At 37.2% G+C, this 27973-nt stretch overlaps 3 protein-coding genes across 7 annotated transcripts; all 3 read right to left on the reverse strand.

Annotated features, from left to right (window-relative positions):
* Nucleotides 1–398: 398 nt before the first annotated feature.
* LOC122059627 (probable glycerol-3-phosphate acyltransferase 3) lies at nt 399–3615 on the reverse strand. Its single transcript, XM_042622540.1, has 2 exons — nt 2860–3615; nt 399–1766 (listed from the first exon to the last, which is right to left on the reverse strand). The coding sequence occupies exons 1-2, from the start codon at nt 3589–3591 to the stop codon at nt 858–860; spliced, it is 1641 nt and encodes a 546-aa protein (XP_042478474.1). The 5' UTR covers nt 3592–3615; the 3' UTR covers nt 399–857.
* A 9506-nt stretch (nt 3616–13121) lies between these two features.
* Nucleotides 13122–17783, reverse strand: LOC122092173 (probable pre-mRNA-splicing factor ATP-dependent RNA helicase DEAH2). 5 transcript variants are annotated; one of them, XR_006144126.1, is made up of 5 exons: nt 17053–17783; nt 16704–16788; nt 15040–15324; nt 14014–14216; nt 13122–13838 (listed from the first exon to the last, which is right to left on the reverse strand). XR_006144126.1 is itself a non-coding variant. In XM_042662529.1 (5 exons), the coding sequence occupies exons 3-5, from the start codon at nt 15127–15129 to the stop codon at nt 13776–13778; spliced, it is 345 nt and encodes a 114-aa protein (XP_042518463.1). In that variant the 5' UTR covers nt 15130–15350; nt 16704–16788; nt 17053–17782; the 3' UTR covers nt 13122–13775. The 5 variants fall into 5 exon arrangements, 4 of the variants coding, with proteins under 4 accessions (XP_042518463.1, XP_042518459.1, XP_042518451.1 ...); XM_042662529.1 differs by having other exon boundaries at nt 13122–13827; nt 15040–15350; nt 17053–17782; XM_042662525.1 differs by having other exon boundaries at nt 15040–15144; nt 17053–17778.
* A 5074-nt stretch (nt 17784–22857) lies between these two features.
* On the reverse strand, nt 22858–27399 carry LOC122089072. Its single transcript, XM_042658509.1, has 4 exons — nt 26978–27399; nt 25774–26627; nt 23466–23601; nt 22858–23302 (listed from the first exon to the last, which is right to left on the reverse strand). The coding sequence occupies exons 2-4, from the start codon at nt 26294–26296 to the stop codon at nt 23242–23244; spliced, it is 720 nt and encodes a 239-aa protein (XP_042514443.1). The 5' UTR covers nt 26297–26627; nt 26978–27399; the 3' UTR covers nt 22858–23241.
* Between the last annotated feature and the right edge of the window lie 574 nt (nt 27400–27973).

Below are 27973 nucleotides of genomic sequence, written 5' to 3' on the forward strand. Positions count from 1 at the left end.
AATCGAATAAAGTGTAACCCATTTAAAGAAACTGAAATATATCATATAGGAGAGTGAAGGTATCTCAAGGCCTTTTTTTTTACTTTTCTCACAAAGTACGTACTAATCTACATAAAGAGATGGTGAAGAGAGACCCTTTTATTGTATTGGAAAATGATAAATTTTGATAGGTGGAAGTTTACGATAAACCCATAATCCAATAATAATGTCATATCATCAATGGTGAAGGTAGATGAGTGAAAGAAAATTAATCTATATCCAAAAAATAACCATACAAATATATAGCATTTAACTTTATAAATTTTTTATTATAGATAATCCATTCCATTCATGGTTGGAGAGTCTGCAATATGGATATACATTAGATGCATGTTAATAAAATTGGGTATTTAATTGAATTAGACTTTAAAATTTGATATATGATTAATTTGTACTATACCCTCTCTGTCTGATAGTAGGGATGAATACATCATTTATCCACAGGACATAATACATGCCTTGTGACGTTTATAAATATAATAAATGACGTACAAAGGATGATTAAGAGCTTTCTCTCACCCTATTATCTCTAATATTAATATTGCTTACATTACACGTGAATGAGACCACATCAGAACACTCAAAAGTGATCCCACACCTACCAAATTTGCACCTTAGCACTTAACAAGCGTGCACAAATTGAGCCTAGCTATTAGGCTATCAGGCTATCATTACTATCTTAGGCTGTGTTTGATATACAATCAATATGAAATGATAAAGAATTTTTTTTTTCAAAATACATTCTAAACTTCGAATCTATTTCGAAAATACAAACCAAACACAGCCTTGACATCTAAGTGGTGGTGAAAGTTAACACATCATGTGATTTTATGTTTGGGTGAAGAAGAAGCATTCCCTTCGTTACCAGCTAATATCAAATACTTGTCCTTCCTGGTAAGCTTGGTGCACTCAAACCCCAACACTTGACCCAGTTCCTTCTGTATATGATTGGCAACATCAAACCTTGATTTAGCATCATCATGACACGTGGACGATCTAGATACCTTTTCAAGAAACTGGACATGGTAAATGGGACTTGGGTTCATCAGGAAGAAGAGTGGGTCCAAGCATTTAAGCCCACCTGCCGTTGTACCATAGAACATGGTGACCTGCACATGCATGGCAACTGGAGCTATCTCATCACTCATTTCTGCAAATAAGGGACTGAACCTCAAAAGATAGGGTTCCCTACAAGTGGTCCCTTCTGGGCACACCACAAGATCTCCTTCACTTAACAGCTTCTTCATCATCTTTGCATCTTCATCTCTATCTCTTGTTAATCGGATGGTTCTGATTGGTGCTAATACCTCTGATACTCTACTCAGGCTATATGTGACAGCAGTGAGAGGCTTCCTGATGGCAGCTGAAAGGTAGAGTGGGTCCAGGAGTGTTCTGTGATTACACACGTAGAGAAGGCCCTTTACATTTGGGTCTTGTTTGGATGTGGCAGATGAAATAATGGGATTGGGGGATGTTTGGAATCTCATCCCACTGAAGCTTAAAATTGGGATCATCATATTGTAGGGCAATAGTAAGGCAATAAGGGCTCTGAAGATGGCAAGGAAGACGCCAAACGGGACCCAAATGATCACGGCTAGTGTGGCAAGTGGGGTGGGCCTGAAAGCCAATCTACCATCATGGAAGATTAGTGGTTGGGGGTATTGAACCTTTGGTAGCTCATGCCAGTTCCTCTTCTCCGTTTCACTCACCATGTAGACGTTCTCCTTCTGCCATGAACAATAGTAAATACCATTATTTAATGCTTTAATTTGTAAATAGTGATATTACACCAAAATTAGTACTTAATTCAATAAATAAATAATTAGATACTGTCCAAGTGTTTAATTAGCATAATTAAAATCTAGAGAAAGAAAGCTTAGTGGTGAAAAAGAAGGATGGCAAGTTTCTATCATGTGACACATCGAATGATACATAAATTTTGTGGATGGGTACACTAAGGTTTTTAGTCTATGTGCCAAGTTTCAACTTAAGTAGAGTTTATCAAGCAACAAAATAAAATTTTGAAACTGAAAAACTGCAAGAGGCCGGAGCATAGACATAGAAAGATGGTTGAAAAACAGAAGATTATATGTCACTCATCGAAAAATATTTGATTGAATTAGGTTGAAATGTAATTAACTCAATCCTAAAGACCTATCTATCAAAAAGTTAGAATTGCTATCGCGTGAGAAAAAAAATTAGTAAACCACCTTGACAAGTGTATTAGGATAAGCCATTTTGATGAACTTTTGCTAGAGAAAAAAAATGTGTTTCTCTTGAAATCATTAGTAAAACTTCCCCTTCTTGATATGTACACTATCATCAAATTGTGAATAATAATTTTTTTTTTAAAAAATAAAATTCTAAAAGATAAAATTAAAATGAGAATGTAAATTAATATTCTTCCGTTCCTAATGGAGATTGATTCCGTTGCTTGTACAATCAACTAGTTGTACCGGTGAGCATCAAACACTTGACCCTTTTGCTTCCAAATATACCCCTCTTTGCTCATATAATAGCAAAAAATGAGATAGATGTTAAATGTTCACCCATACTATCAAGTGATCGATCATATGAGCAACAGATTCATTATGTTCCTAACGTGGGCTCCAAAAACTACTGGAAATTTTTTTTCTCCTTATACTAGAAGGATACCATAAATCAAACCAAATTTTATTTTTGGGAGTGCAAAATAGTAGAAAAAAAATTAAATGCAAAGGGTATTTATGGTAGAGCAGTCAGATATATATATATATATATAGCTGTCAGTCATGAATAGTGAATGTAATATTTTTACTGTGAAGGATTTAAATGACTCACCTTGCAATAAGAGAACAACTTCGGATGCTCATGACATTTGTTATTCAACTTTTGAAGGGCCACAACATCACAACCCATTTTGGTCTGGTTTTCTAGAACCTCCAAAACCTCACCATTAATCAAATTTTTTTCCTCCATTAAACCCACACAGTAACCATGGAACACCTTCAACTCTCTACCCACAACACAATCAACCTGTAAATAGTCTCTCAAGAAGCCATCAACCATCACTGTAGGCAAACAACTAATGCCTACCTTTCTCCCAAATCTCATAACCACTTCAAAACCTTCAAGACCCACATCTTCCAAGAAGAACTTAGGCAACACAGCTCTCCCAACTCTACACTTCTCTCTTTTAATACCCAGAAAGCAAACCATGACCATTAGGTTTAAACCCATCTCTTCACTAATCATGAAACAGATAAAGGGATAGAAGAGGAGAAGAACCAGTGCCCTTAAGAGCCCTCCAGCTTCAAAAGCCACAAGCATGAAGTAAGGAAACAAAGATGAAGACCTCAACAATGTTCCCTCTACATCAAAGACTATGGTTTGGTTTAAAAGCTCATCTGATCTGTTACAGGCAAGAGAAGAGAACCTCCGGAATTTCAAAGAGCTGACCTTTCTATGGAGAGAACTTGATGGGCTCCTCAGTCTCTTGTGGAGAACTAGAGAAAAGAAGAGGAAAAGAGTTTTGAAGAAAGAGTAGAACGCCTTAGTACTAGCCATTATCATATTTTCAATTCCTTTAAATGACTTAAAGCGTACATGGATTATGGGAAACCATTCCTTTCCCCCCTTATTTATACAAGAACATTTAACCAAATGTCCCTCACTTTCTCAGTTATTACAAAAATGGTATTATATAAGTTTGCTAAGATCCAGCTATTTGGGCCCTTTGACTCTTTGACTTTGCGTGTTGAAGTTTTCGACTAAAACTTTGGGTTCAGCATTAATTCCTATCCTCGATTGCTCATAGACCAAAATACCCTTTTTTTTTGTCAAATTAAAGGGTGAAGAAATATGAGATACCCTCCAATTAAAGATTTGAGCTCCCATTATAATTACATATAAGATAAACAAATAGAAGAGACACATAAACTTTCTCAACTCACAATGTGGGGGAGCTCACAAATTGAAGGGGGTCAAGAGAAGAAACACTGAAGGAGAGAGAAAGATACTACTGAATTAACCTTTAAGACCTCAGAGAACTTTTTCCCATGACATAAAATCTTACCAAATTTTCTTATAAGATCCTAAAGATTTGGTGAATTGTCCTCATTTCTATATTGATTGGATCTTGTGGGGGGCTTTTCTTCCATTATTAACATATTAATATAGTGGCACTTGACTTGGTTAGTGAGGCAAGGCGTAGTTAGACTAGACGTGTTAACTTCCTTCTTAATCATCGGCTAAATATGTGTTAAAAAGGTGTTTGAAAAGACATATGTCGGTCAATGAGGGAAGTGGGATGGGTTAGTCATGGGTATAATATTTTTTTTGGTATGATTTAAAAACCTAGAATCAAGAATTGGATCGGTTCAAATTGACTTTGATCTAGAGTAAAATCAATTGGAATTGGTTCAGAATGGATAGAAATCGGCCTAAACTCTAGTTTAATTTACGTAAAAGGATTGATCTAATCTATTAAACTGGAAATTAGACAATCATAAGCAAGGATTTAATTATTGGTATTTGTTATAGCAAACATCAACTAATTATATGAAAATAAATAAAGATAGATTCACACAATTCACAGAGATTTAACGAGGTTCACACACTAACGTGGTGTGCTACATCTTCGGGTGAAGAAGAAAAAGTTTCACCGTACAGAAGAGAGAATACACCCAAACAGCAGCGAGAAAACTTGCCCTGAAACCCCAACTCGAAACCCCGCCCAAATTACAATGACTTGCTTAACAAGACTATAGTACATTATATACTCCTCTAAGTCACGGGTCGATCCATAAAGTCGTGATCGATCAGGTTGAACCATACTGCGGGGGGTATGCCCTCACACCCCCATATCGGGCCAACCCCTGTGCTTATATCATAAATCTAAAAAAACTTCCAATTCGGGCTACCACTAAAATATGTTAGAACAGGTCATTCTTCAAAAAGGGTCAAGAATTCGAGACAAACTTAATAGTATTGGTAACGGTATCGACTGTATTGATTTAGATCGATCAATATTATCTCTATTTTTTTTTTTTTAATGATTTTACCCCTAATATCAATACAATACCCGATCCTGGATCAATTGTGTATCAAGACTAGTCTCAACCGATAAAATACAGCTGATTTACCAATATGACAGATCCGATACCAATACCTAAACCCATGAATTCATACGACGTCCCCATGGAGGTTGAAGAAATTGGTTGAAGATAAGGACTGTACTTTGTTGAAGGTGCTGATCATTAAATTTAGTTATAAATAAGATGGTTGTGAAATTGTGATTGATGTTTCTACTTGACCCAACCTGGAGCCTTGTATAGATCTTAAATTTTGATTTATCATACGAACCAGCCATTTGGCATTGTGACATGGTCCCATGGTTTGAGGAATCAAATCATCGATTCCGGTTGAATTGGATTAGGATTAGTAGATTTCGATTCCGATTTTGATTCCAATTTCAATCGAGACATGGAGCTATCCAGGGGTGTTCAACGTGCATATGATGGTTGGGAAGCCTTAAGGTGCATGTTCATATGTTGGATGTGTGCCAGGGTTTTCCCAGTCATCCCAATTGTCGGAGGGAATCTGAATCCTTTCGATTTTAGTTTCACTCAGATGTTTAGGATCAAAGTCAATTCTGGCCATGGTTTAAGAAATTGGGAATCAGTCTCAGCATTGGTCTCCGCCTATATCCTAGATTCAAGTATCAGTATCGTATTGATATCAGTGTAATACCTGATCGATTCAGATCGATTTTCCCTATTGTTTCAAGGGGCAAACAATAAAAAAGTATTTAAAAAAAAAAAAAAAAAACAAACAAAGACAAAGTGACCGATACATATCGATCCTTATCAATACCAATCTCAATCCTTAACAATACCAATCTGTATTGTATCGTGACTAATACTAATACCGATAACTAAATCGTTAGCCTACACTGATCTCGATCGGCCTATATTAGTTTGAATTGGCAGGAATACCCCTGGTTCACCGATATGGTTTTGGCAAAGAATCGGCATTGACATCGATCAGTACCAATCCAACCGATTCGGGCCATTGATCCGATTCTTCAACCATGCACCACACACGTACAAAATTGGAAAGATCAAACGAGGTGGTCAATACTCACCGACGTCCACAAAGTCAAAGTCAGCGCTACCAGACTGGCATCTACATGTAAAATAGTGTGAATTCTAGGGGTATTCACAGTAAAATAAGAAATGAAAGCGTAGAAGAGGGGAAGGAAGGTGGCCAAGCCGTGTGGTTCTGGGTTTGTCTCGGTGTATACAAAGTTGCAAACATGTGGCTTTCCTAATTTGCCCTTCTTAGTTTCTTCTACTCTTTCGTGTCTTGACTTTTGATGTTTGACCTGGTCAAATATTCTACCCTAAAGATTAGGTCTAAAGATGATAATAAATGTCACAAGCTCCACTTGGCATAGTTGCAATCTGGGGTGCCAAAACTTGACCCGCACCAAGTAGGCCTGATTTGAACCGATCGGTCGAAGTCAGGTGTCAAGCTCAAGCATTGATCGATTAATAATCGAGAATTCCAGTTGTAAGTTGGTAGCCTGATGATTGTTCGATGTGATTGATTGTTTATAGCCTTATTCGCACATTTAAGCCCATTTAGCCCGATTATAGCTTATTTAATGACTGTTTATGACTTGTTTAAGAATCATTTATAGTTGAATTAGTCAATTAACTCATTTAAAAGCTGATTATAACCCAATTGGCCCAATTACCTTAAGTTCAATCATTTTTTGGTAATTGACTAATCAGTTGAACATGAATGTATCCATACTCTGGCCTACAAGGTTTGATTACCTAAATGAACTAAAATGATGCAAGCCATAAATTGTTGGGGACGATTAGGTCCCTACTATTGAATATCATTACCACGAAACAATGATGCTAGATGGGTCATCATGAATGAACTACAACAGCTTACCTAATCTTATTATCACATTACCTCAAGAAGTTTCTAGCAGGCAATGCCAAGTCTCTCATGAATATCAAGGCCACTTGGGCTGGGTTAAGACCAGTCCAGATCAGTTCCTCATAGGTGAAAGCTTCACATATGGTTTCGTGACAACACATGTCATTTTGTTTCCATGAATGATCTTCCAGGTTGTCATTAAAAGTATTTAGAGAAGCATTTGTGGAAGAAAAACTATACATGAAGAGTCAAAACACTCCACTTACAGGGAGCTGATCTGGACTTAATTAAGCCATCGGATTGTGTCTCTCATGAACACCAAGGCCATATGCTTGGATTGGGCTTAGTTTGAAGGATTGAGTAACCCGACTGAACCTTATACTAAAGATAGTTTTATGGGAGAATGTTTTCTTGTTCTATCTTCCACTTTCTTACATAAAATGACCTCTCTGGTCCTTATTCACGAAATTGTTTCGTCACTCCTTATTGATGCATTTTTCCTATGTTGCTTAATCAGATAACCCTCTCCTATAATTTATACAATGCACATGAAAGCATTCCAATTGGGACTATTGGGTACTCTCTCCTGGATGGATGGATGGACACACACATGATTTACGTCTAAAGGAGCGATTGTTGTTATGGTATATTCTTTGGTTGGATTGACATTTCCTTAATTATACAATTGCTTTATATGACAAGATTTATTAGGGCATTAAGTTTTTCCGTCAACCAAGTAGAAGAGAGAATCTCCTCTCCACTGGTGACGTGACTTTTTGATTGGACTCCTGTATGGTCACCCCAATCTGCTATTTTATATCATAGGTTTCAAAACACCCTTCCCTACTCTAATCAAAGGGTTCAGGACTCCGTGGAGAGGAGATTTCTCTTCACCAAACTGGTTCCTTAGTAAGATCTCTTGAAGGTTTAGAGTTTAGGGTTTAAGGTTTAAAGTTTAGGGTTTAGGTCACCAATCCCAAATCGGAAACGATCTCAACCGATCCAGATCCCTATTTCAGAGCTTTTAAGCCATAAAGAATGGTACATGAATCTAGTCTGAATGAACAAATACACTTTGAAGTTTGAACATGAACTTTGTCAACGAGCATTATTGGAAAGTAGTAAGATAGATAGATAGGTACATAAGACTATGAATGTCTAAAGCCCATAAGTAGTTGTAGTGGGCTTTTAATTGGCCAAAGAGACGTACGGGGCTCCCTAAGTGCTTTGAAAGCCAAAATGGGCAAAGGGAAGGACGGCGCCGCGTTACTTCTCGTCTCCATGGCTCTGTAGAATGGGTAACCATTATTTCTTATGAGCTTGCAAGTATGGCACATTAGCTGTCCAAACTCTACTTCTTTTAATTTACTTTCTTCCTCGTATGGGAACCCACCAGGCTTCATTAATGGCTTTCACAAGGACAAAGCTAAAGAGTACGGATAAGCTCCCTCAGATTTATTTAAAAAAAAAAAAATTATAGATAAGCTCCTCATATACATGAAGAGCAATGATTCTGTGTATGATTTCGTAACGATACGTATCCTTTTTTTCTTTTTGTTTTTTTACAAATGTTTCTCTAAATACTCTTAATGGAAGGGTGAAAGGGAAATATGCGAAACCAAAAGGACATATGCCGTCACAATACCGTGTAGCCTTCATGAATGAGGAGCTAATCCGGGAGCTCTATGGACTCTAGTTTGGATGGAACTGGCTTCTACTTTTGACGATTCAGTGTGCCAAGCACGAGCTTAATTATGCATTTGTATGAGTTTTCATGGTCTCTTTCGTGTTCTACACACCTAGTTTCGTCAACATGAAAAAGTGATGTGACAATTTTGATCATTGGATATTTGGAAAAAAATCGTCTACAATTCCGATCTCGTACAATTGCGTGAAATACCACCTTCAAGGGGTGACACGTATATTGATACCAATGCAATGATCCAGATCTGATTTAAATGCCTCTTCACTGATTTAAGGTTTTAGTAGTTGTACCAAATCTGGATCATTATATTGGTATCAATACACGTGTCACCACCTGAAGGTGGTATTTCATGGAATTATACGAGATCGGAATTGCAGACGATTTCAACCCTGGATATTTAGATTGTGTTTAATATGTTTTTTTGGAATGGATAATTCTAGTATGCAATGCATTATGAAACCCAAGGATTTTATTTCCATTTCTTTTTGACATTATGTCATACATTTTGGACTTTAATTTTGTCAAGTTCTTGTATGATAATAGACAGTGCCTCTAGTGGCCACATGGGCGAGAATAACTTAGACTCGGCAAAAAACGTATTTTTGCCTTCATATAGTAGGTGAAGAGTTCCACAACGCATTGAGAATCTTTTAACCCACCACATTTCACCTTACGATTGGACTGGGCAAAGGTCTTTTTGACTTCATGAAATTACAATAGGGGAGAAGTTCATAAAACCATAATCATATCACCTGGACAAAGAGATTCTATCAAAAATACTTTTCTACTTCAGTCATTGTATTTATTTATTTTTATTTTTTATCAGAATTGGACAAGAATGGGATTGATATTTTTCTTCTAACATGCAAAGAATTTATAAGACTCCAAGGATAACTACTTTTCTTCTCTTCTCTTTTATCCTGATATTTTTCATATCCTTATTTTTGCACTGTGACTGTACCCCCAACAATAACAATCAAAATCTTATCCTAACTTAATGGAATCAGTTACATGGGGATACCAAGTAAGGACAAGCGCAAAGATTCATGCAAAAAGATTGATGGGCTATGAATAATCATAACTCCTCTCATATATATATATATATATATATGTTATATGACACCTGTAATTGTTATATGTTAATTCCTGAGGGCACTGAGCTGATGGGGTAACCAATATATAATCCATATCCAAAGACCCAAGCCAACAAACCCATTTGGGAAAATGATATCTGATTACTGAATTTTAAGTAGAAAGTTAACAATCCAAATGGTCCAACCATTTAAGGATGGGCTATGTTGAAAATGTCCAAAGCGTAAAATAGTCATTGTACTTTTTTTTTGACCGGCCATAAGTTTGATGTTTTAGGTGAGGGTATAATAGTCTTTACAATATAAACTAACAATTACATCATCACTTAATAGAGAAGACTAATAGCATGAGTGTTTTTGTCATTTTCCAAAGCTTTTCGTGTCATTTTTAAAAGTACAAGGGAGGACGTAGCTTCTCATATATGAAGAGCAATGATTATGTGTGTATGATTCCATAACGATACATATCCTTTTTTCATTCACAGACGTTTCTCTAAACACTCTTAATGGAAGAATGGAAGAGAATATGCGAAAGCAAGGACCCATGCTATCACATTACCATGAAGCCTTCATGTATGAGGAGCTAATCCTGGAGGTCTATGGACTCTAGTTTGGATGGAACCGGCTTCTACTTTTAACAGTTTCAGTGTGCAACCACAAGCTTAATTATACAAGCAATGTTCAAGGGAATCTCTTGTTGTGATCAGCATTCGTATGAGCTTTCATGGTCTCTTCTCTGCTCACCAAATTTCGCCAACATGGGAAAGTGTTGTGATAATTTTGACCATTATATTTAAGTTGTGTTTGATATGCATTCTTGAATTAGACAATTCTTAGTCTACAATGCATAATGAAACCCAAGGCCTTTATTTCCGTTCTTTTTGACATTGTCATATAGTTTTGGACTTCAATTTTGTCAAGTTGCTATATGATAATAGACAATGGCTCTTGCGGCCGCATTGGCGAGAAAGATGAAGACTTGGCAAGAAATGCATTTTTGCCTTCATATAATAGGTGAAGAGTCCCACGATGCATTGAGAATCTTCTAAGCCACCACCCTACGATTGGACAGGAAAAGGAATTTTTGACCATGAAATTATAATAGGGGAGGAAGATCATAAAGTCCATAATCATGATTGTCACCTTGGATGAAGAGATTCTATCTTCACCTTAGAGGCAAAAATACAATTCTACTTTAGTCCTCGTATTTTTTTATTCAAGATTGGACAAGTATAGGATTGATATTTCTTCTTCTAGCATGCATTGAATTCATAAGAATCCAAGTGTAACTACCTCTCTTCTCCTCTTTTATGCTGAACTTTTTCAGATCCTTCTTTTTGCAGTCTGTCCCCTCCTGTTATATATGACATATAACTCCTGTAATTGTTATAGGTTAATTCCTGAAGGCCCTGAAAGCTGAGCTGATGGGGCTAACCAATATATAATCCATATCCAAAGACCCAAGCCAAGAATCCAATCCGGAAGATGATAATATGATTACTGAACTTTCAAGTAGAAAGTCAACAACCCAAAGGCACCAACAGGTACTGAAGAACAAGTGCTATTTGCAGACCACTAATTTAAATCTATACTTATTGTACAGGAGAAAGCAACTTCCCTAAACATTTCACCCTCAGTAAGCAAAATTTCTACAAATACACACAACAAAAATCTTCAAAACGAGTTGTTACGTACCGAAACCGGCAATGACACCCTGCGTATCTGTATTTCATTGCCTTTTCAATAAATCTGAATTTGATTGTACAAAAAAAATCGATGGAAATTTGAGTGGCTTCAATCCCAATCAGCCAATTCCATCAATTCCAATATGATTTTTAAAACCATGAGAAGGAAATAAACAAATTCTGATGCTGTATATAGTTAAATCCTATATTGCAATTTATATATCAAACATATTGCTATAACAATAATGTTTATAAACAAAAAAAAACCATAGGAGTGCAAGGAGTCAATTACTAATCTACCAATAATTTAAGATGTCCACCAAATTATTAAATCAACAGGGGGTGTGTGTGTGGAGAGAGTTGCAGATCGCTCACGGTTTCAAGCAGTCTATCTTTCTAGTGTTTGGGTGAGGAGAGATGAGCCAATGTGGGAGAAAATACGGATGCAAGCGTACTGAAATTTTACCTTCGAAGGCACGGCCACGGTAGCAAACTCTTTCCAATCTTGGGGTAATGTTGAGGTGATAAGAGGTAAATGTCACCATCGAAATTGATAAATACAGCTTCAGGATTATCAGGATGGAACCCCATTAGCATGCCTTGAGGATCAGCGCTAGGGGCATAAGCTCATGTCTCAACGAGCATTGGCCCTCATTTGAATGGAAAACCAATACGTTAATGTATGTAGCTCGCTCATTGAACATTGTTATCTGGAGTAGGCCATCAGTAGACTTTCCCATGATGCAATCTCGGATGCAGGCAATGGGTGGAGCTGCAATCACCTCCATATGCCCATCTACCTTATACGGATCATACACCCCGATGCCAAAACCCAGCCAATGAATAGCACCTCTTATCACAGTGGGCTTCCTTGAAAATTGCAAGTGGCTATAAGAGCCATTGCCAGTTACCACCACCATGGATTGTCTAGTTACCGCCACCATGGATTGTCTCCATTTGCCCGTCTCAGATAAGAAAGTCGCCATCTTTATAGCGTTTCTTGTGTCACTTTCATAATTGCTAGTCTCAGCATGTACCACTTTGTATCGGATTGATGAAATAATGATACTTGTAACGAATACTGTTGGTATACAATGTCTTGTATTCTATCACAGTTTAACCCAGAGAGTACTGGTGCAACGCCTCAACAGACAGAACGACGATTCAACTAGCCAGTTAACGGGCCGTGTGGCCCCCCTATATAGCAGGGGGTATAAGATAGCACAACCCCCTGCTCGAATTTTTTATTTGAGAGAAATTGTGTACTTTCCGGCTTAGGATTTTTCGCTATATATTTGCAGCGAGTGCTTCTTTCTCTGTAATACAAGCAATACTAAGAGATGTAAAGACGAACGTTGTAACCCTATTCTCCATTGATAATGAAACAGGATCTCATCTCACCAAGGATGTAGGCAACTTTGCCAAACCTCGTAAAATCCGTGTGCATTGTTTATTCTATTTTTCTGTTATCTTCTGCATCGTTTTAGGATTGCGTTTCTATAGATACATCATCCCAATCAGCAGCGACAACAAGACCCATGAGAAATGAAGCAGAAGACTGATACTTTTTAGAAGGAGGAAGTTGGTATAACTCCTTGGTGATGGGGTTGAATATAATAGGTACTAGGGTGAGTACCACACAGAAGAAGACCATTGGAAGAACAGATGATGCTGCCGAGCGAGTTAAGAATTTGTTTAGATGATTCCAAACTGATGATATCTCCACCTCCTCCTTTCACTGCCGAACAAGTCACTTTTGGTAATGGTGGTGGTGATGTTGCCAAGAATTCAAATGGTTACTTATTGACAGATCTGACAACAAAGTGGGCTACCATTTTTAGGTTTTGGAAGAAGCCCAAGAGGTGGCATTAACGAGGAGATGCGCTATAAATTTTACGGAAACTAATGTCGGGGATAAGGTTGTACCACCTCTTTGATACGCACTTGCATTTGAAGACCGATTTAGGGGGCAAACAAATTAGAATCTCTGCTAGAATGTCGTCGCTGCAACACAAATCTGCGCCACCATCGTCCCTGGCCTGTGTGTAAGAGGAGATTTCAACTGTATGGAGCCTTCCAGGAACTTCCGTAAGAGATGCACCATCATCCTTGACCTGTGTGTAAGAGGAGACTCCAGGAACTTTCATAAGAGCTGCACCGTAAAAGTAATCCTGAAACTTCTTGGCCTCACGAGTTGCAGCACTCATCACCACCAGTTTCATATCAGGTCTATTTTTCATTGCTTCTTTCAGAAGCCCAAATAGAGCAGTATCTGTTGCTGAAGTTCTTTAACGAACCTCCTCCTTATCAAGTATAATAACTCTATAACGTTCCAGAAGGGGATCTGTCATAGCTTCTCTCAAAAGCATACCATCTGTTAAATACCTACAAGCCAATAACACAAAAACAACAAATTCAAGACAAATATTAGCAACAACATAAAAGCAATATGCAACACCACAACAACACAAAATCAAGAACAGGAAAACAATATGAAGTGAAACTGAACACCCAGTATTCAGAATCAATATTATTGCATTAATATAAAAAAGAAACTTACTTTAGAGCAGTTTTTGAACTACTGCAATCTTCAGGCCGGATAGTGTAACTCACTTCTTCTCCAATTGTTACATCCATCTCTTCAGCAACTCGACAGGCCATAGACATCACAGCAAACTTACGAGGCTGCGTGCAGGCTATCATCATCTTTTTATATTTGTCAGGTGTCTCTAAGTCAACAGCATCCAAAACAAACTGAGGGATCTGTGGAGCAGCAACATACACACTGTCAAATATTTTTCCCATAAAATAAACACAGAAAATGAATCGAGCTCCCCGATCCAAGCTATTTTCCTTGGGAGGGGAGAGGTTCTTTTTAGTTTTAACTATGAAGCCCAGCCAGCCCCTAACAATGTTGCATTTGTCTAACATCAAGTATTCAAGACCACCAACTTCATGCTGATTTCCACATCTATGCGTACCACCGAGTCCAAAATAAACACTAAAAATGTTCTGTTTTTGAGTTTCCAATGATGCAATCAATCCATCTCCCAATCTATTTTTCCAAAATTATGCATACAACAAGCCACAAAAAATGTTTAACACGTGAAAAGATGTTCTTTTCTAATCTGCAACATAAGTTTTACTCCATTCATCAATCCATTAATTATTCTAGAGACTCCATAACAAGCGCAACCCCGAGGATGCTATGAACGAGAGGTATAATTACTAGGAGTCTGTCCCTGACCATGATAAAAGGTAAAAAAATGCAAGCAACATCAGCAGTTTCGAGGGCTATGTAACTAACTATACACCGAAACATTGAAACATACATATAATGACGAATTTGAAGCAACAAAGGAAACGATAAAAAACTAAACAGAACCCCTTTGTGTCCTGTAACATAGATTAACACTCAAAACACAAACTATATCAGTTATTCCTCCAAATTCAACAATGTGTTTCCAAATCACCAAAGAACATGGTACAACTCACACCGCATCGCCGCATACCTCATGGAAGAACCAACCATTTACATATATGAAAGAGGTGGAGAAGACGGGATAGTTTTATTATCCAAACTAACCTGAGTTGTTTTGTTGCTACCAGTTTCTCCAACTAATATCAAGGACTGGTTAGCCTTCAGAGCTTGGAAGAATTCTCTTTTTGTTGCCATACAGGAAGCGTCTTTCTGTTCTCCAGGAAATCATAGTACCTCTGTGAGTAAACTAGTAAGGTTGGGCATTCAATTTATTAATGGCAGGGCTGAGCAATGAGCCACCATTAATAAAAGCTTTCCTCGCAGAGACAGAAGTTTTGTTCACCACGTCGTCAAACAGCCTCACCTTCCCTTTCCTCTCCGTAGACATTCCTTGTACGGATTCAAATTCAATAAACCTAGATGAACCAGTAAGCTAATAAAAAGAAAGCAGAACTCAAAATCCCTTAATGGTATTTCTGAACAAACGGATGTAGGGTCGATTTGGATAAGAGATTCCTATACAATATATATATATATATAAATCAGAGGCTGAATGATCTTCGATGAAAACCCTGAAAAATACAAATCATAAACCCTAGAGTTATCCATCTATCCCCCCCCCCCCCCCTTTCTTGGCTTGCAAGCTCTCAAGTCCCCAAGTAAAAACAGGGAAGAACACAGATCTTATTAGGGATTCAGCCTTTTAACAACATAAGAGGGAGAGAGAACATATATACGTTTTTCCTAGCTGTAAGCCTGTAATCTAAGCTGTTACCAAAAAAAAAATTCCAAGTTATAATCTAAGTAGGTTACAAAAAAGAGGTGATTGGCTTGAGGGAAATCATAATGTAATTTCATTTTTTTGCCTTTTAAAAAACTGCTACAAGCCTACATCCACTTTTTGTGATAAGTTATAAAAGTAAGGGTGCAAATGGAAATTCCATCATGAACCCACTCCATATACCCATCAACTTCCTGCTGATTTCGACATCTATGCATACCGAGACCAAAATAGCACTTAAAGTGTTCTGTTTTAGAGTTCCAACGAAGCAATCAATCCATCACTCAAATCTATTTTTCCAAATTTATGCATACAACGAGCCACAAAAAAAAAGTTTATTGCATGAAAATATGATCTTTTCTAGTCTGCGACAAAAGTTTTACACTATTCATCAATCAATTATACACCTAAATATTAAAAACACAATAACAAGCACACCCTGAGGATGCAACAATTGAGGTATAATCACTAGGAGTCTATCCCTGACCATGATAGAGGCAATAAAAAAATGCAAGCAATATCAGCAGTTTAGGAAGCTCTGTAATTATACACCTAAACATTAAAAAAAGGGTGTACCCAGTGCATGAGGCTCCCGCCACGGCAGGGTCTGGGAAGTGTTATAATGTACACAGCCTTACCACCACTTCGCGGATGTTCCCCGACTCGAACCCGCGAACACTAGGTCGCAATGCAGCAACCTTATCATTGCACCAAGGCCATTCACAGATACATATTAGAATGAAGTGAATTAAGACAAGTAATCTCCATTGTCTTTCAAGTGTAATGAATTACTTGTAATTTTGGACACCCTAACTGCAGTGAAGGCCCGGTTTGTTTCCAAGTAAGAAGATGGAAAATAAATTTTAGCTTAAAATATGATATTTCCACGGTTTGTTTTGAAGTAAAATACAAAATTCATAGGGAAAAATAAGAAACTTCTAATAGTGAGACTAAGAAAAACAGAAAAACATTCAATTGGTAGACATACCTGCAAGAGCTATAACCAAATCATCCTCCAGTACCCTTTAAGCTTGCCCAGTTTTACTCAGTTGCAGAGTCTATGCCAAAAACACCTAAACATTGAAACATACGTATAATGACTACAATTGGAACGAACTCGAAGCAACAAAGAAAGCGATGTGTATGCCAGAAACTAAGTGTAACATAGATTAACATACAAAACATAACCTATGCAAATTGCTCCAAATTCAACATGTACTTCGAAACCACCAAAGAACCAAGGTACAGCACTACATCGCATATCCCATGGAAGAAACAACCAATTTAAATACCAAAGAGGTGTAGGAGAGCGGGAAATTTTGATTATTCATACTAACCAGAGTTGCTTTGCCGCTACCAGTTTCTCCAACTAATATCAAGGACTGGTAGCCTTCAGAACCTGGAACAATTCTTCTTTTTGCTGCCATACAGGAAGCGTCTTTCTGTTCTCCATGATTTCATAGTACCTCTGTGAGTAAGGTCGGCCATTCAATTTATTAATGGCAGAGCTGTGCAATGGGCCACCATTAATACAAGCTTTCTTGGCAGAGAAAGAAGTTTCGTCCACCTCGTCAAACAATCTCACCTTCCCCTTCCTCACGGTAGACATTACTCGTACGGAGAAAGCAAAACTCAAAATTCCCGAACAAACGGATGCAGGGCCGAATTGGATAGAAGATTTCAGAACAAAAAGAAAAAAAAAATATATATATATATATATATATATATATAGATCAGCGGCTGAATGATCTTCGATGAAAACCCCAAAAACAGAAACGTGAAAAGTACAAATCATAAACCCTAGAGAGTTATCCTTCTTTTGCGGCTTTGCCCCAGTTCTTGGCTCGCAAGCTCTCAAGTCCGCAAGTACAAACAGGGAAGACAACAGAGCTTACAAGCGCTTCGGCCTTTTATACGCAGACAAGGGAGAGAGAACATACAGGATTTGTCCTAGTTACAAGTAGGTTATTTGTTCTTGGAATCCGGCTCCACTACACCGAGGCAGGTGTGGCAGCCAGCGCTGAAACAGGGTCTTTGAAAAACCTAGCCTAATCTTCAGTTCCTTGTTTCGGCGAGGGCCGCGACGCCCGCCCTTAATTAAGGGTTAAGAAAATCCATCCTTAACTCGCCATCAGGGTCAGACTGGGCCAACTTTGATTGGCCATACAATATCAATCGAGTGAGAAATCAGGGTTGGGCTCAACCCCCGACCCTGACTTAGGGTCAATGATTTTTAGCCCTGACTTCCCTTTAGGGCCATATATCTTATCCTAAGCCCTGTTCAGGCTCAAGGTGGGCTAGGGTAGGTTCACGCCTATAGGGCCAAACTTGCACTCCTATTAGCAGTACAAATCCAGATCTTTACTAATGCATCCAATACCCCAACATGCATCAAACGACTGGAAGGACCCCAACACGTACAAAAGGACGGAATACTTAATCAAATTTCCAATTCATCATAGAATTTGCCTCCGTATGACCAACTTTGAGTGGCTCTTATTGAAATTATGTCATCTTTCAGGGAAAGTAAATTCATATGGTCTTCTTTACAAAAAAAAAAAAAAAAAAACCATCTTCTTCTCCTTTATCTTTTGATCTTATTATAAATTGTGGGCTTGAGAATTTATTTCAAAGATAAATTGGCATTTTTCCTTCTATCATTGGATATAAGAGTAGCCATGACTTCATTCGTCTCAAGGGTCTCTTTCATGTACAAGAGAATTGTTACCATGTGATCATACGATGTTGGAAGCGACGACTGCAATGATAAGGCTTTGTCTTCATCCTCAATCGAAATCTCCAGGCTTACAAGTTTGCTTACAATATAATTGAATGTATTGAAATATTCTAACAGATTCGTATCTTCTTCCAATTGTAGAGAATGCAATTGCTTCTTCACGAACAACTATTTTCTTGGAACCGTTGATTTTCATGTTGAGATCCTTTTTACAGAGAGCTTATCCAATCGATAGTTCAAAAATTTCTTCGATTTCTGGTGATGAGTTACAGAACTTATTGTCTTTTCTTCCATCTCTTCTCAATCTTAATCACTCACTTTTTTTTTTTTTTAAACCAAACCTTGTTGTATTAGATGATCCTTCATCCTTCGTCTTTCACCGGTAGAGGGTAAAGTTATCATTCCCATTGAAATACTCGATGTCATACTTCACGCTTGATCCCTTGTTTACCATCATGATAGCAAACCCTAGATGAGAAATAGTGTACAAATAATTCTAAAATTAGAAGAATGAACAAATTGGAAAAAAAAAATTTCTTGAACAAGTGAAAAAATGATCCAAGTTTAAAGGTTAGTTGCTAACCCATTTTAAATGTTTTCTTCCAAACCAAGGTACCCTGTAATTAGGGTCGTCCCCATCTGAAAGGCAACAAACACCTTCAATATTGGCTTGGACTAACTGTGCCTTGTAAAGTACTATTTTCCCAGTTGCTAAACCTTATTTTCTTGGAAACATTGATCTTCACGTTGAGAACCATTTTACAAAGCTTATCTAATCAATAGTTCAGAAATTCCTTCGATTTCTTGTAATGAGAAACTAGGAGAAAGATTTTTCATAATAGAGACACTCGATTGATAGAACTTTGCCACACTCTCTCTTTGTCGCCCTTTCCTTTTCAGATTTTTCAAAGGATTCAAATGAAACATTTGAGTGAGAGAGGATGATAGAGGAGAACATCATCTTAGAACTCCAAAGTATAAGGGGTCGTAGGGCAGGGGGCAAGGGTGGTTTGGATCCTCTTGCTGTTCAAGGGGAGTCGTTGGAGAGGATCCCAATCGGGGTTAAGAGGGAGGGTAAGGGAGGGGGTAGGGTTAAGAGGGAGGGCAGGGTTACGAGTACCAATGTGCAATAAGAAAGTTATTCTGTTTTTGTTTTCTCTTTTATCTATTAGTAAGGATTATTAAGGATTGTGAAAAATAATGTTTTATTCTTAAAAATGAGCATTCTTTTTTCATTGTAGTGAAAAACATAAGGCATACCTACCAAAAACAAAAGAAAAGATCGAAAGCATAAATGTATATCCTACCGGATCAAATATGCCTCTAGACTCTAAAGCCTCAAATCATATGGTTTGTAGATGAATATATTAGTCTGAAATTCTGAAAATAAAAAGCTATATATAATAAAGGGAAAGTGTTTTCTGAGGATTGAGATTGCTATGCATCCGTGAGAACCAATGGAAGTACATGAGAAAGCATTCACAGAGATTTCATTTTACCTTTTATGGGGTGGCCAATCATTTTTGCACCCTCATGTAACATTGATCAACATCCTTTCATTTGTTTTCAATTATCCCTACTTCCTTACCTGGGATTTAAATGTCGGAATTGGATTGGTCTTTGTTGATACTGAATTGGATCGGTTGTTTTACTTTCTTTTATTTTCTAATGATTTTACCTTTGATCTGATGTTGATACCCAATCTAACATTGACCAAATTCAATCAATATCAATACGACCCCACCAATCCAATATCGATACTTAAAACCCTATCCCCTGCCTTGGCAGACAAAATACTTAATCAAGTTCCCAATTCGTCATAGAATCTGGCTCCCATTTATAAATAACATCTAGTGGCTCTTAATTAAGAAAAATAATAAATAAATAAATGTAGTGGCTCTTAATGAGAATATGTTGTTTTTCAGGGAAATTAATTTCATATGGTCTTCTTAACTAAAAATAATTCATATGGTTTTATTCCCCTTGTATCTTTCATTTTAAGATAATTTACAGCGCCACCCTTAGAGAATGCCACAATTATAAGAACATCCCCTCTATTTCACCAAATTAGACTCAAACCCTCTATCGTCAGGCACTGTTAAGTAAAGAGGTAAAATGACCATTATACCTTCTTCACTAAGACTCATTTTAACCCAATTCATCAATTTTTGTTTCTCTCTTCCAGAGTGTAGGTAGGTCTGCAGATGGCGGTGGCGCTGAAGTCGATGGTGGTGGCGAAGGGGGAGCCTTTGAGCTGTAATACGATGATGGGACCCCAACTGATGTAAATGCCGACATTAATGATAGAGACTATTCCAACGGCCTCTTCTTAGCTGTTTTGTATACTGTGGTGTGGTAGCATTTTTGAGAAGTGGCCACAGTCACGGGAACTGTAAATCTGATGCGAGTGCGAGTGCGAGGTCGATGGCACTGGGCTGGAACAAAGCGCTTGCTCGCTGGCTCACCGACTTTCCGGTAGGTATTATCACTTACTAGACCCAGGAGAACAAACACCGGCAAAGATCCTTAACCCCAGTTGGCACAGGGTTGACCTCCTTCTAGAAATCCCGCCACAGTCAGGTAACCGCAAAATTTAATCCCAATAAATATAATCTAATGGGATAATGGGATAATCCTCCCAATCCTTACCCTTTTACCACTACTGTTCCTCTCCACTAATTTGACTAATCTTATAGATTTTTCTATTAGTATATATTAAAATTTGAATCACATCTACCAGATCTGCTTCTCTCTCGCCGAAGATGCTTGATTCGTCTCTTGAGAATTGAGTCTGGTCACTTTCTTTCTGTACTTCCAAGAATTGGTGGTAAGGCATAAGGTTGGAGAGGGTTCTATCCACAGTTTTGGCAGAGTTCCAATCATTTGTTCTGAGCCAAAGACTTAAAATTCTTTCGTTCCAGGTAGTAGCCAGTGAAATGGGGCTTATGAGTTCCAAAGATAAACCGAATAACTAGTAAGGGATATTTAGCACAAACCAAGACAGTGATTTGGGTTTTGGTGGGAAAGTTTTGGAGGCCAATCAAGAAAAGGGTCTCCTTTTATGTCTTCCTTAGCTATTTGGGTTCTCTGACCGATCATTTGATCGGAGACGGTAGTTCTTGTCCTGTAGGGGGAAGTGAGAATAGTGGGAGGCATAGATTTTTAATCGCCGTCCGGCGCTGCTATGAACGATCGCTAGCAGAATGGGGACCAATTACAAGGGTATTTCAGGTTTATATTTAATAAGGGCATTTTGGTATTTAAAATAAAATATTGTTGTTAACATCAGCATAGAAGATATATTCCTTAACAGTGACTGACGGTAAAGAGTCTGAATCTAATTTGGTGAAATAGAGGAGATGTTCTTATAATTGTGACATTCTCCAGGGGGTGGCGTTATAAATTACCCTTCATTTTATTATAAATTGTGGGCTTGAAAATTTATTCTGTAGATTAATTTTCATCGATGAAGATTTCACTTATGAAGAGGCTCCGACATACATAGCCTTTGATAAAGAGATTTTCTCTTCACCTTGTGGCAAAACACTTTCTCTTCCTAATTGGCTATGTTTGACAGCCAAGAAAAGAAAAAAAAAAGAAAAAGAAGAAAATATAAAATTATATTATTTTCTTGGTTTAACCAATCTTCGTTGTGATTGGTAGAGAAGATTCTTTTATTGAATTTCAAAATCCTCTAAAATATTGAATTTTTCTTCTGATGCAAAAAAAAAAAGTCTTACCTAACGCAAGAAATTTCTTGTCTTTTCTTCTATTGATAACCAGAGAGACAATTTTTTCTTTTTTTACCATTTTATATCTTTCTTCTCTTTTTTAGATTCCTTTTTTCTCTCGACTACCAAACACAGCTTTATAGGAGTAATATTTTTCTATTACCATGCAACGAATTCAAGACTCTTGCACCAAAAAAAATAAAAAAAAAAATTCGAGAGACTCCAATGCGAACAACTTTTCTTCTGCTGATCTTGTTTAAATAGTTCTTTTTGCACTGCAACTGTCCCCTCCCTCTTACATGTTATGGGTTTAAGTCTCCCACAACGCCAGGTTAAAACCTAAACTGCAGCCCCCCACCCTTATTACTGGAGCACACCCCCATAAAATGTCCTAAATATCCCCTCATTTGACATGTTTTCCGTAATTAACACCCCCCTCCAACGCCCAAAACTGCACACGGCATTTTTTTTTTTTTGGGGGGGTGGGGTGGGGGAACCCTCCCTCGTATGTCATACACCACCAATAATTTTGTTTTTCTCAAGAGAAAAGGTTCAAGGTTGACTACTTGAGTCCACAGTTCCTGATGGCTTTGAAAGCTGAGCTGATGGGGCTAACAAGCAACAATAGATATATAAGAGTTATCCATATACAAAGATCCAAGCCAACAATCCAATTAGGAAGATTATAATCTGATTATTGAACTTTATAAGTAGATAGTCAACAATCCAAATGGTGGTCCAACCAATATCAGAAACCGGTTGACTGTTTTGTAAACATTGGTTTATGAGCATAATACCACATCCCTAAGTCTATTATATCAAGAGGTACTGAAGAACAATTGCAAATTCACAGACCACTAATTTAAATCTCTACTTGTATAGAGGAGAAAACAACTTTCCCTAAGCATTTCACCCTCAATAGGCAAAATTTCTACACGTATACACAGCTGAAATCAATAAAACGAGCTGTTTTGTACCAAAACTGGCAAGGACACCTACATATCTTCCACCGGAGAGGCCTCACAGCGCCTTCCAAATTCTCATTGACATTCCATTTCTCATCCAGAAGCCCTACTCACCTCTTCCCCGGGAGCAGACCCAGCAACCTGTTCCACAAAACTGCAATAAAGGAGACAGACATCAGCAAGTAACCACTATATTATGACCCTAATGCAATGCAAGAACTAAACACATAAGTCACTGCTCTTAAATCATCCAAAAAGATTCTTGTAATGTTGGAAACATGCAGTTCAGGACGGGAAAGAAAAGAGTAAAAACTTACTTGGGTGATAGATTATTGGTTCCATTGGCATCACTAGCAGGAAGAGTCTTATTATATTGAACTGCAATCACTCCAATAGCTGTTTCAGGAGATCCCTGGAAGCTGACACTAGAGCTGCAGCTTTTGGAGCACATTCCTGTAATGAAAATCTAAAAAACATGAAAAAAATAAAAAATCCACTTGACACTTGGAACATAAATCTTGCAGAAAATTGCCTCCCAGTCAAGTTCATAGTATAGAATTCGGCTTAATGAATATTTTTTTAGTTTGGCAGAGAACTGTACCAACTCCCTGTCATACCTACTGGTTTTGGAGGACATGTTTTATGTCCAAAAGGTTCAAGTCATAGAATGGGGATAAGAAACTAATGAGTCTTGGTTTAAATATCAAGAGATCCAAGTATAATCAGATACAACCCAAATGACAAAGGGAGATGTGTGAAGAGCCAATTCTTTTAAAGCACCAGACCCCTGCCCTAAAAGAAAGCATCAGCCAAGAACTTGTCTTAATCAACAGATAAAATCATACGGGTCTACAATCAGAAGGTAAAGTTGGACTCTGAGCATGACATGCTTCATACATCACCTTATGACCTTTCCAAAAGCAAATAAAAATGTAGCCTCATGAAATCTAAAGATTACCAGCCACTGGCTCACATTGTCACATAGACTCTTCTAAACAATTTAAGAACAGGCTTCAACTATTGCTGGGTCCAACAGTCAACAAAATTTCTTTTGCAACATATCTGCAATCTCATTAGTTTTTTCTTCCTTGTTTGTGGAAAAGATCTACCAAGATTACAAGTTATGGTTGGCACAATAGAAACTTCTTATTTAGTTTTTTGAAAAAAATATCAAAATATAACAATAACATAAGATCTAGAGATATATGACATGAAACATAAAAGTCAAACTTTTGTATTCTGCTTGGTCTTTTGTTAAGCAGAATATCCAGCATCTAGCTTAGTAAAATCCACACGGCCAAAAAAACTCTACAAGATAGAAACATTTATCTCCAAGATGACACGGGTCACAGATGGGACAAGGTTTCCATGAGGTAGATCTATATATATATATATATATATATTAGTGAAAGTTCAGCAGATGTAACATACAGACAAGCTGACAACTTAGATGCATCAAGCCATCACACTGCTGATGTAACTTGTGGACTTATAAATTTCCATTCTCTACAACAGCAAAAGAAGGTTCTAGAAGAAGTGCTACAAGGTTCTACTGGATGAAATTGTAAGCTGAAATGTTTAATGGCATAATATGCATGAGAATCCAGGAAACCTGAAAGCCGAAATATATGAGGTAAAGTTTCAATGTTAAACATAAAAATCAGTTCTACTATATGCCAATGTCACCAAATTTCAGCATACAAAATACTTGAATACTTTGTAACTACTATATAGAATATGGATACTTGTATATAAAATACTTGAGAATGGAAAAAAAAAAAACCCTACTTGAGTCCTTTGTAAATGCAATCAATCCGCTCAACAGGTTGATGTGCAAGATGAAACAGCAATTTATGATCCCAGATTTATCCAGAATTTAGAAATGACTGAAAAGATAATTCTAGTACTACAATAATAACATCATGAAGTTTGAACTGCATATGTGATACAGAGTTTCTGCAGTATCTAATAGAAAATTTTTCCCTTGGAAACTCCCATCTAGAAATCCAGTTCAAATATCCTAGTTATTTAAAGAATGAAACTAGACTATTATTTGACCAGAGGGTTCATATCAAACTCACATTATGATCATTGGTCTTGAATACATAATTAAGATCATTAAAAGGAAGTACACTAGTTTAAAACACAGATATGTCATCCACTATGCACAACCTATACTACAAAGCTAAAAAACACCTTATTTGTTAGTTCATATTCTTGCTTCTAACTTTGAGAATATAACAATATTTGTCAATATGCAATCAAATCTTGGGTATCAACCACAGAGAATGGATCGCTCGTAATAATTAGCCTCAAAAGCAAAGCTGAAGTCTATAAGCTAAATTACAGATAAAGAACATCTCATATTTTATCAATGATTTACCTAAATTGATTCACCAATTTAGAGTAGCAAGTGGAATCAATAATAACTGAAAAGAAGGTTAAATTCATTGGTTTTACCTACTGCAACCATGAATCATTGGTTTACTAGCATAGAAAACAACACAAAGTATACAAGAACATAAAGAAATTATAATAAATTATTGAATAAACATGCAGGAATCACAAGTAAAGACGTACATGGTGATGTAAAGAGTCAACTCAAACTCTAAAAGACAATGTTACCTTGAAAAAGCATTACAAGGCAGAAAAGTATGGTGATGACCATGGCACACACATTGCTACTTGATGATGATGCCTTGGATGCTTTCATCTTCTTCAATGCCTTCATCCGTTCAATCCTGGCCCGCTTCAACATAGCAAGCTCGGAGATCTCTCGGATCAATTTCATGTCAGCAGCATCCAATGATGGACCTCTGGGAGGTCGTGGTGGCTTTGGAGGCTTTTTAGCGCTTGTCTTTTTACGTTTTTCCTTCACCATTTTATTTTCACCAAGGCCCAATGATTCTTCTCCTGACTTCTTGTCTGTTAACATATCCGAATTCTCTGGACAAACATCAGCACAACTCGAGGCATTGGCATCTTCATTTTTGATAGCACCATCAAAGCTCACAAACCCATCCCATGCCCTACCCAACAATTTCTTTGTTGGTTTAGCACCTGTGTATTGTTCATTATTCCCTTCTTCTTCACTAGTAGTACCACCACATTCAAGATCAATAAAAAGATCTTTTTCGCTCAGAGCCATGTGAAAAACACATAACCCACTCTATCCACGCTAGCCTTCTAAATCATGAAACTGTACACTCTGCTTGGCAATACCAAAAGTTCAAACTTTTCCAGTCAACCTCATTGACACAGTTGTCTCTCACCTCTTAGCTCTGCTGTTGAGGATTCTACCCAGTACCCACGAAATCTTGATACTTGTAAATTAAACAACCTTTACAATTCCAATTTATTGTTTAGACCTTAATAGGAAAAACCTCCTTCCAGAGTCTATCCTTTCTCCCCTCGGCCTCCAGGAAATGGAAATCGAAGTTTTAAGTTCCTAAAACAAATTGTAATCACAAAAGAGAATCCTGCATTCACAAATTAAAGATAATTAAAAAATATATATAATCTAAATGCAGCTGCTCGTATATCCTCTTAAAAAACATACAAAAGCAACTGGAACTAAATAATCAAAAACGTATTCAGCAGAAAAAAACAGAAGAAACTTCACCATATCCCCAAAATGAAAAATAGAGAAGATTAACCAGAAACAAATGTAGCATATCAAATAAAACGTGAAACGATAGATAATCCCACATAAGATGAATCAAAAACCCAAATGCAGAAAAAATCGTGAATACAAATACAACATATAGATGATTAAAAAGATAAAACAAAAGAAATAGAAGAAAACGGGCTACGGCAGTAATACACGTACCTTCAATGAGAACAGAGAAGCACTAGATCCAATGAAGTGGCCCTTAATAGAAACCAGAGCTGGATTAGAGATGAATGCGTTGTTTTCTGAAGGAAATTTCCAGAATTTTAAAGTTCTTTAAGTTCTAACCACTCAGAAGTCAAAATGGAAAAATTAGGAATTAAAAAAAGTAAAAAATTAATTAAAAAAAAATCAAACAAAACACAAAGAAAGAACAAAAAAGTTGGAAATTAATCCTAAATTACACAGAGAAAAAGTCATAAAAATGAAAAAAAAAAATGGAGGAGAAAGAGAGAGAGAGAGAGAGAGAAGGGAGGGGGAGAGTAAATGGATATTCGGAATTTAAAAGGGTCCTTCGCTCTGAAGATCCGTCGGTGACGGATGGGGAGCTGACTCTGACCTTTCATGTTCGTTACCATGTGGATGGTCTCTCTCTCTCTCTCACACCAGCAGACGTGTGATATAATATCTCGTGGGACAGTGGGACCTACTATCACCCACTTTTTACTGGATTGAGCTCCTCTGTCGCGTAATACGTGTCGGGTGCATATTCAACGGTTAGAAAAACCTTGACATGGAATCCAAGGCGATCACACGCAGCTCAAGGCATTGCTAGACGTTGGATGCGTGCAGGACATTGTCTTGCACCATAGAGGAGCCAAATCCTTCTCTCAATATATAATTTTTAAAGTATCAGCATCAGGTTTTTATGTATTGTCTCATAACCATATCTGACACAATACCGAATTGGTGAATAATACACACAAGGTATAATTGTCAAAACTTGGTATTTTGATATGGACCAATATTGATACTAATACCAATATCGATATTAATACATATCAATCTATTGATACTACTGTGTTTATTTTATATTGTTGGTATTATTGATATCCGATATCAAAACCTGATTGCAAAGCAGTACTAGCATCAATGTCATTCTCAACTGCTATCAATATTGATATGAATTGGACCATATTAAATGGTTCTGCTTTT

This window comes from Macadamia integrifolia, chromosome 2 (genome assembly GCF_013358625.1).
Source record: "Macadamia integrifolia cultivar HAES 741 chromosome 2, SCU_Mint_v3, whole genome shotgun sequence".
NCBI lineage: Eukaryota > Viridiplantae > Streptophyta > Magnoliopsida > Proteales > Proteaceae > Macadamia > Macadamia integrifolia.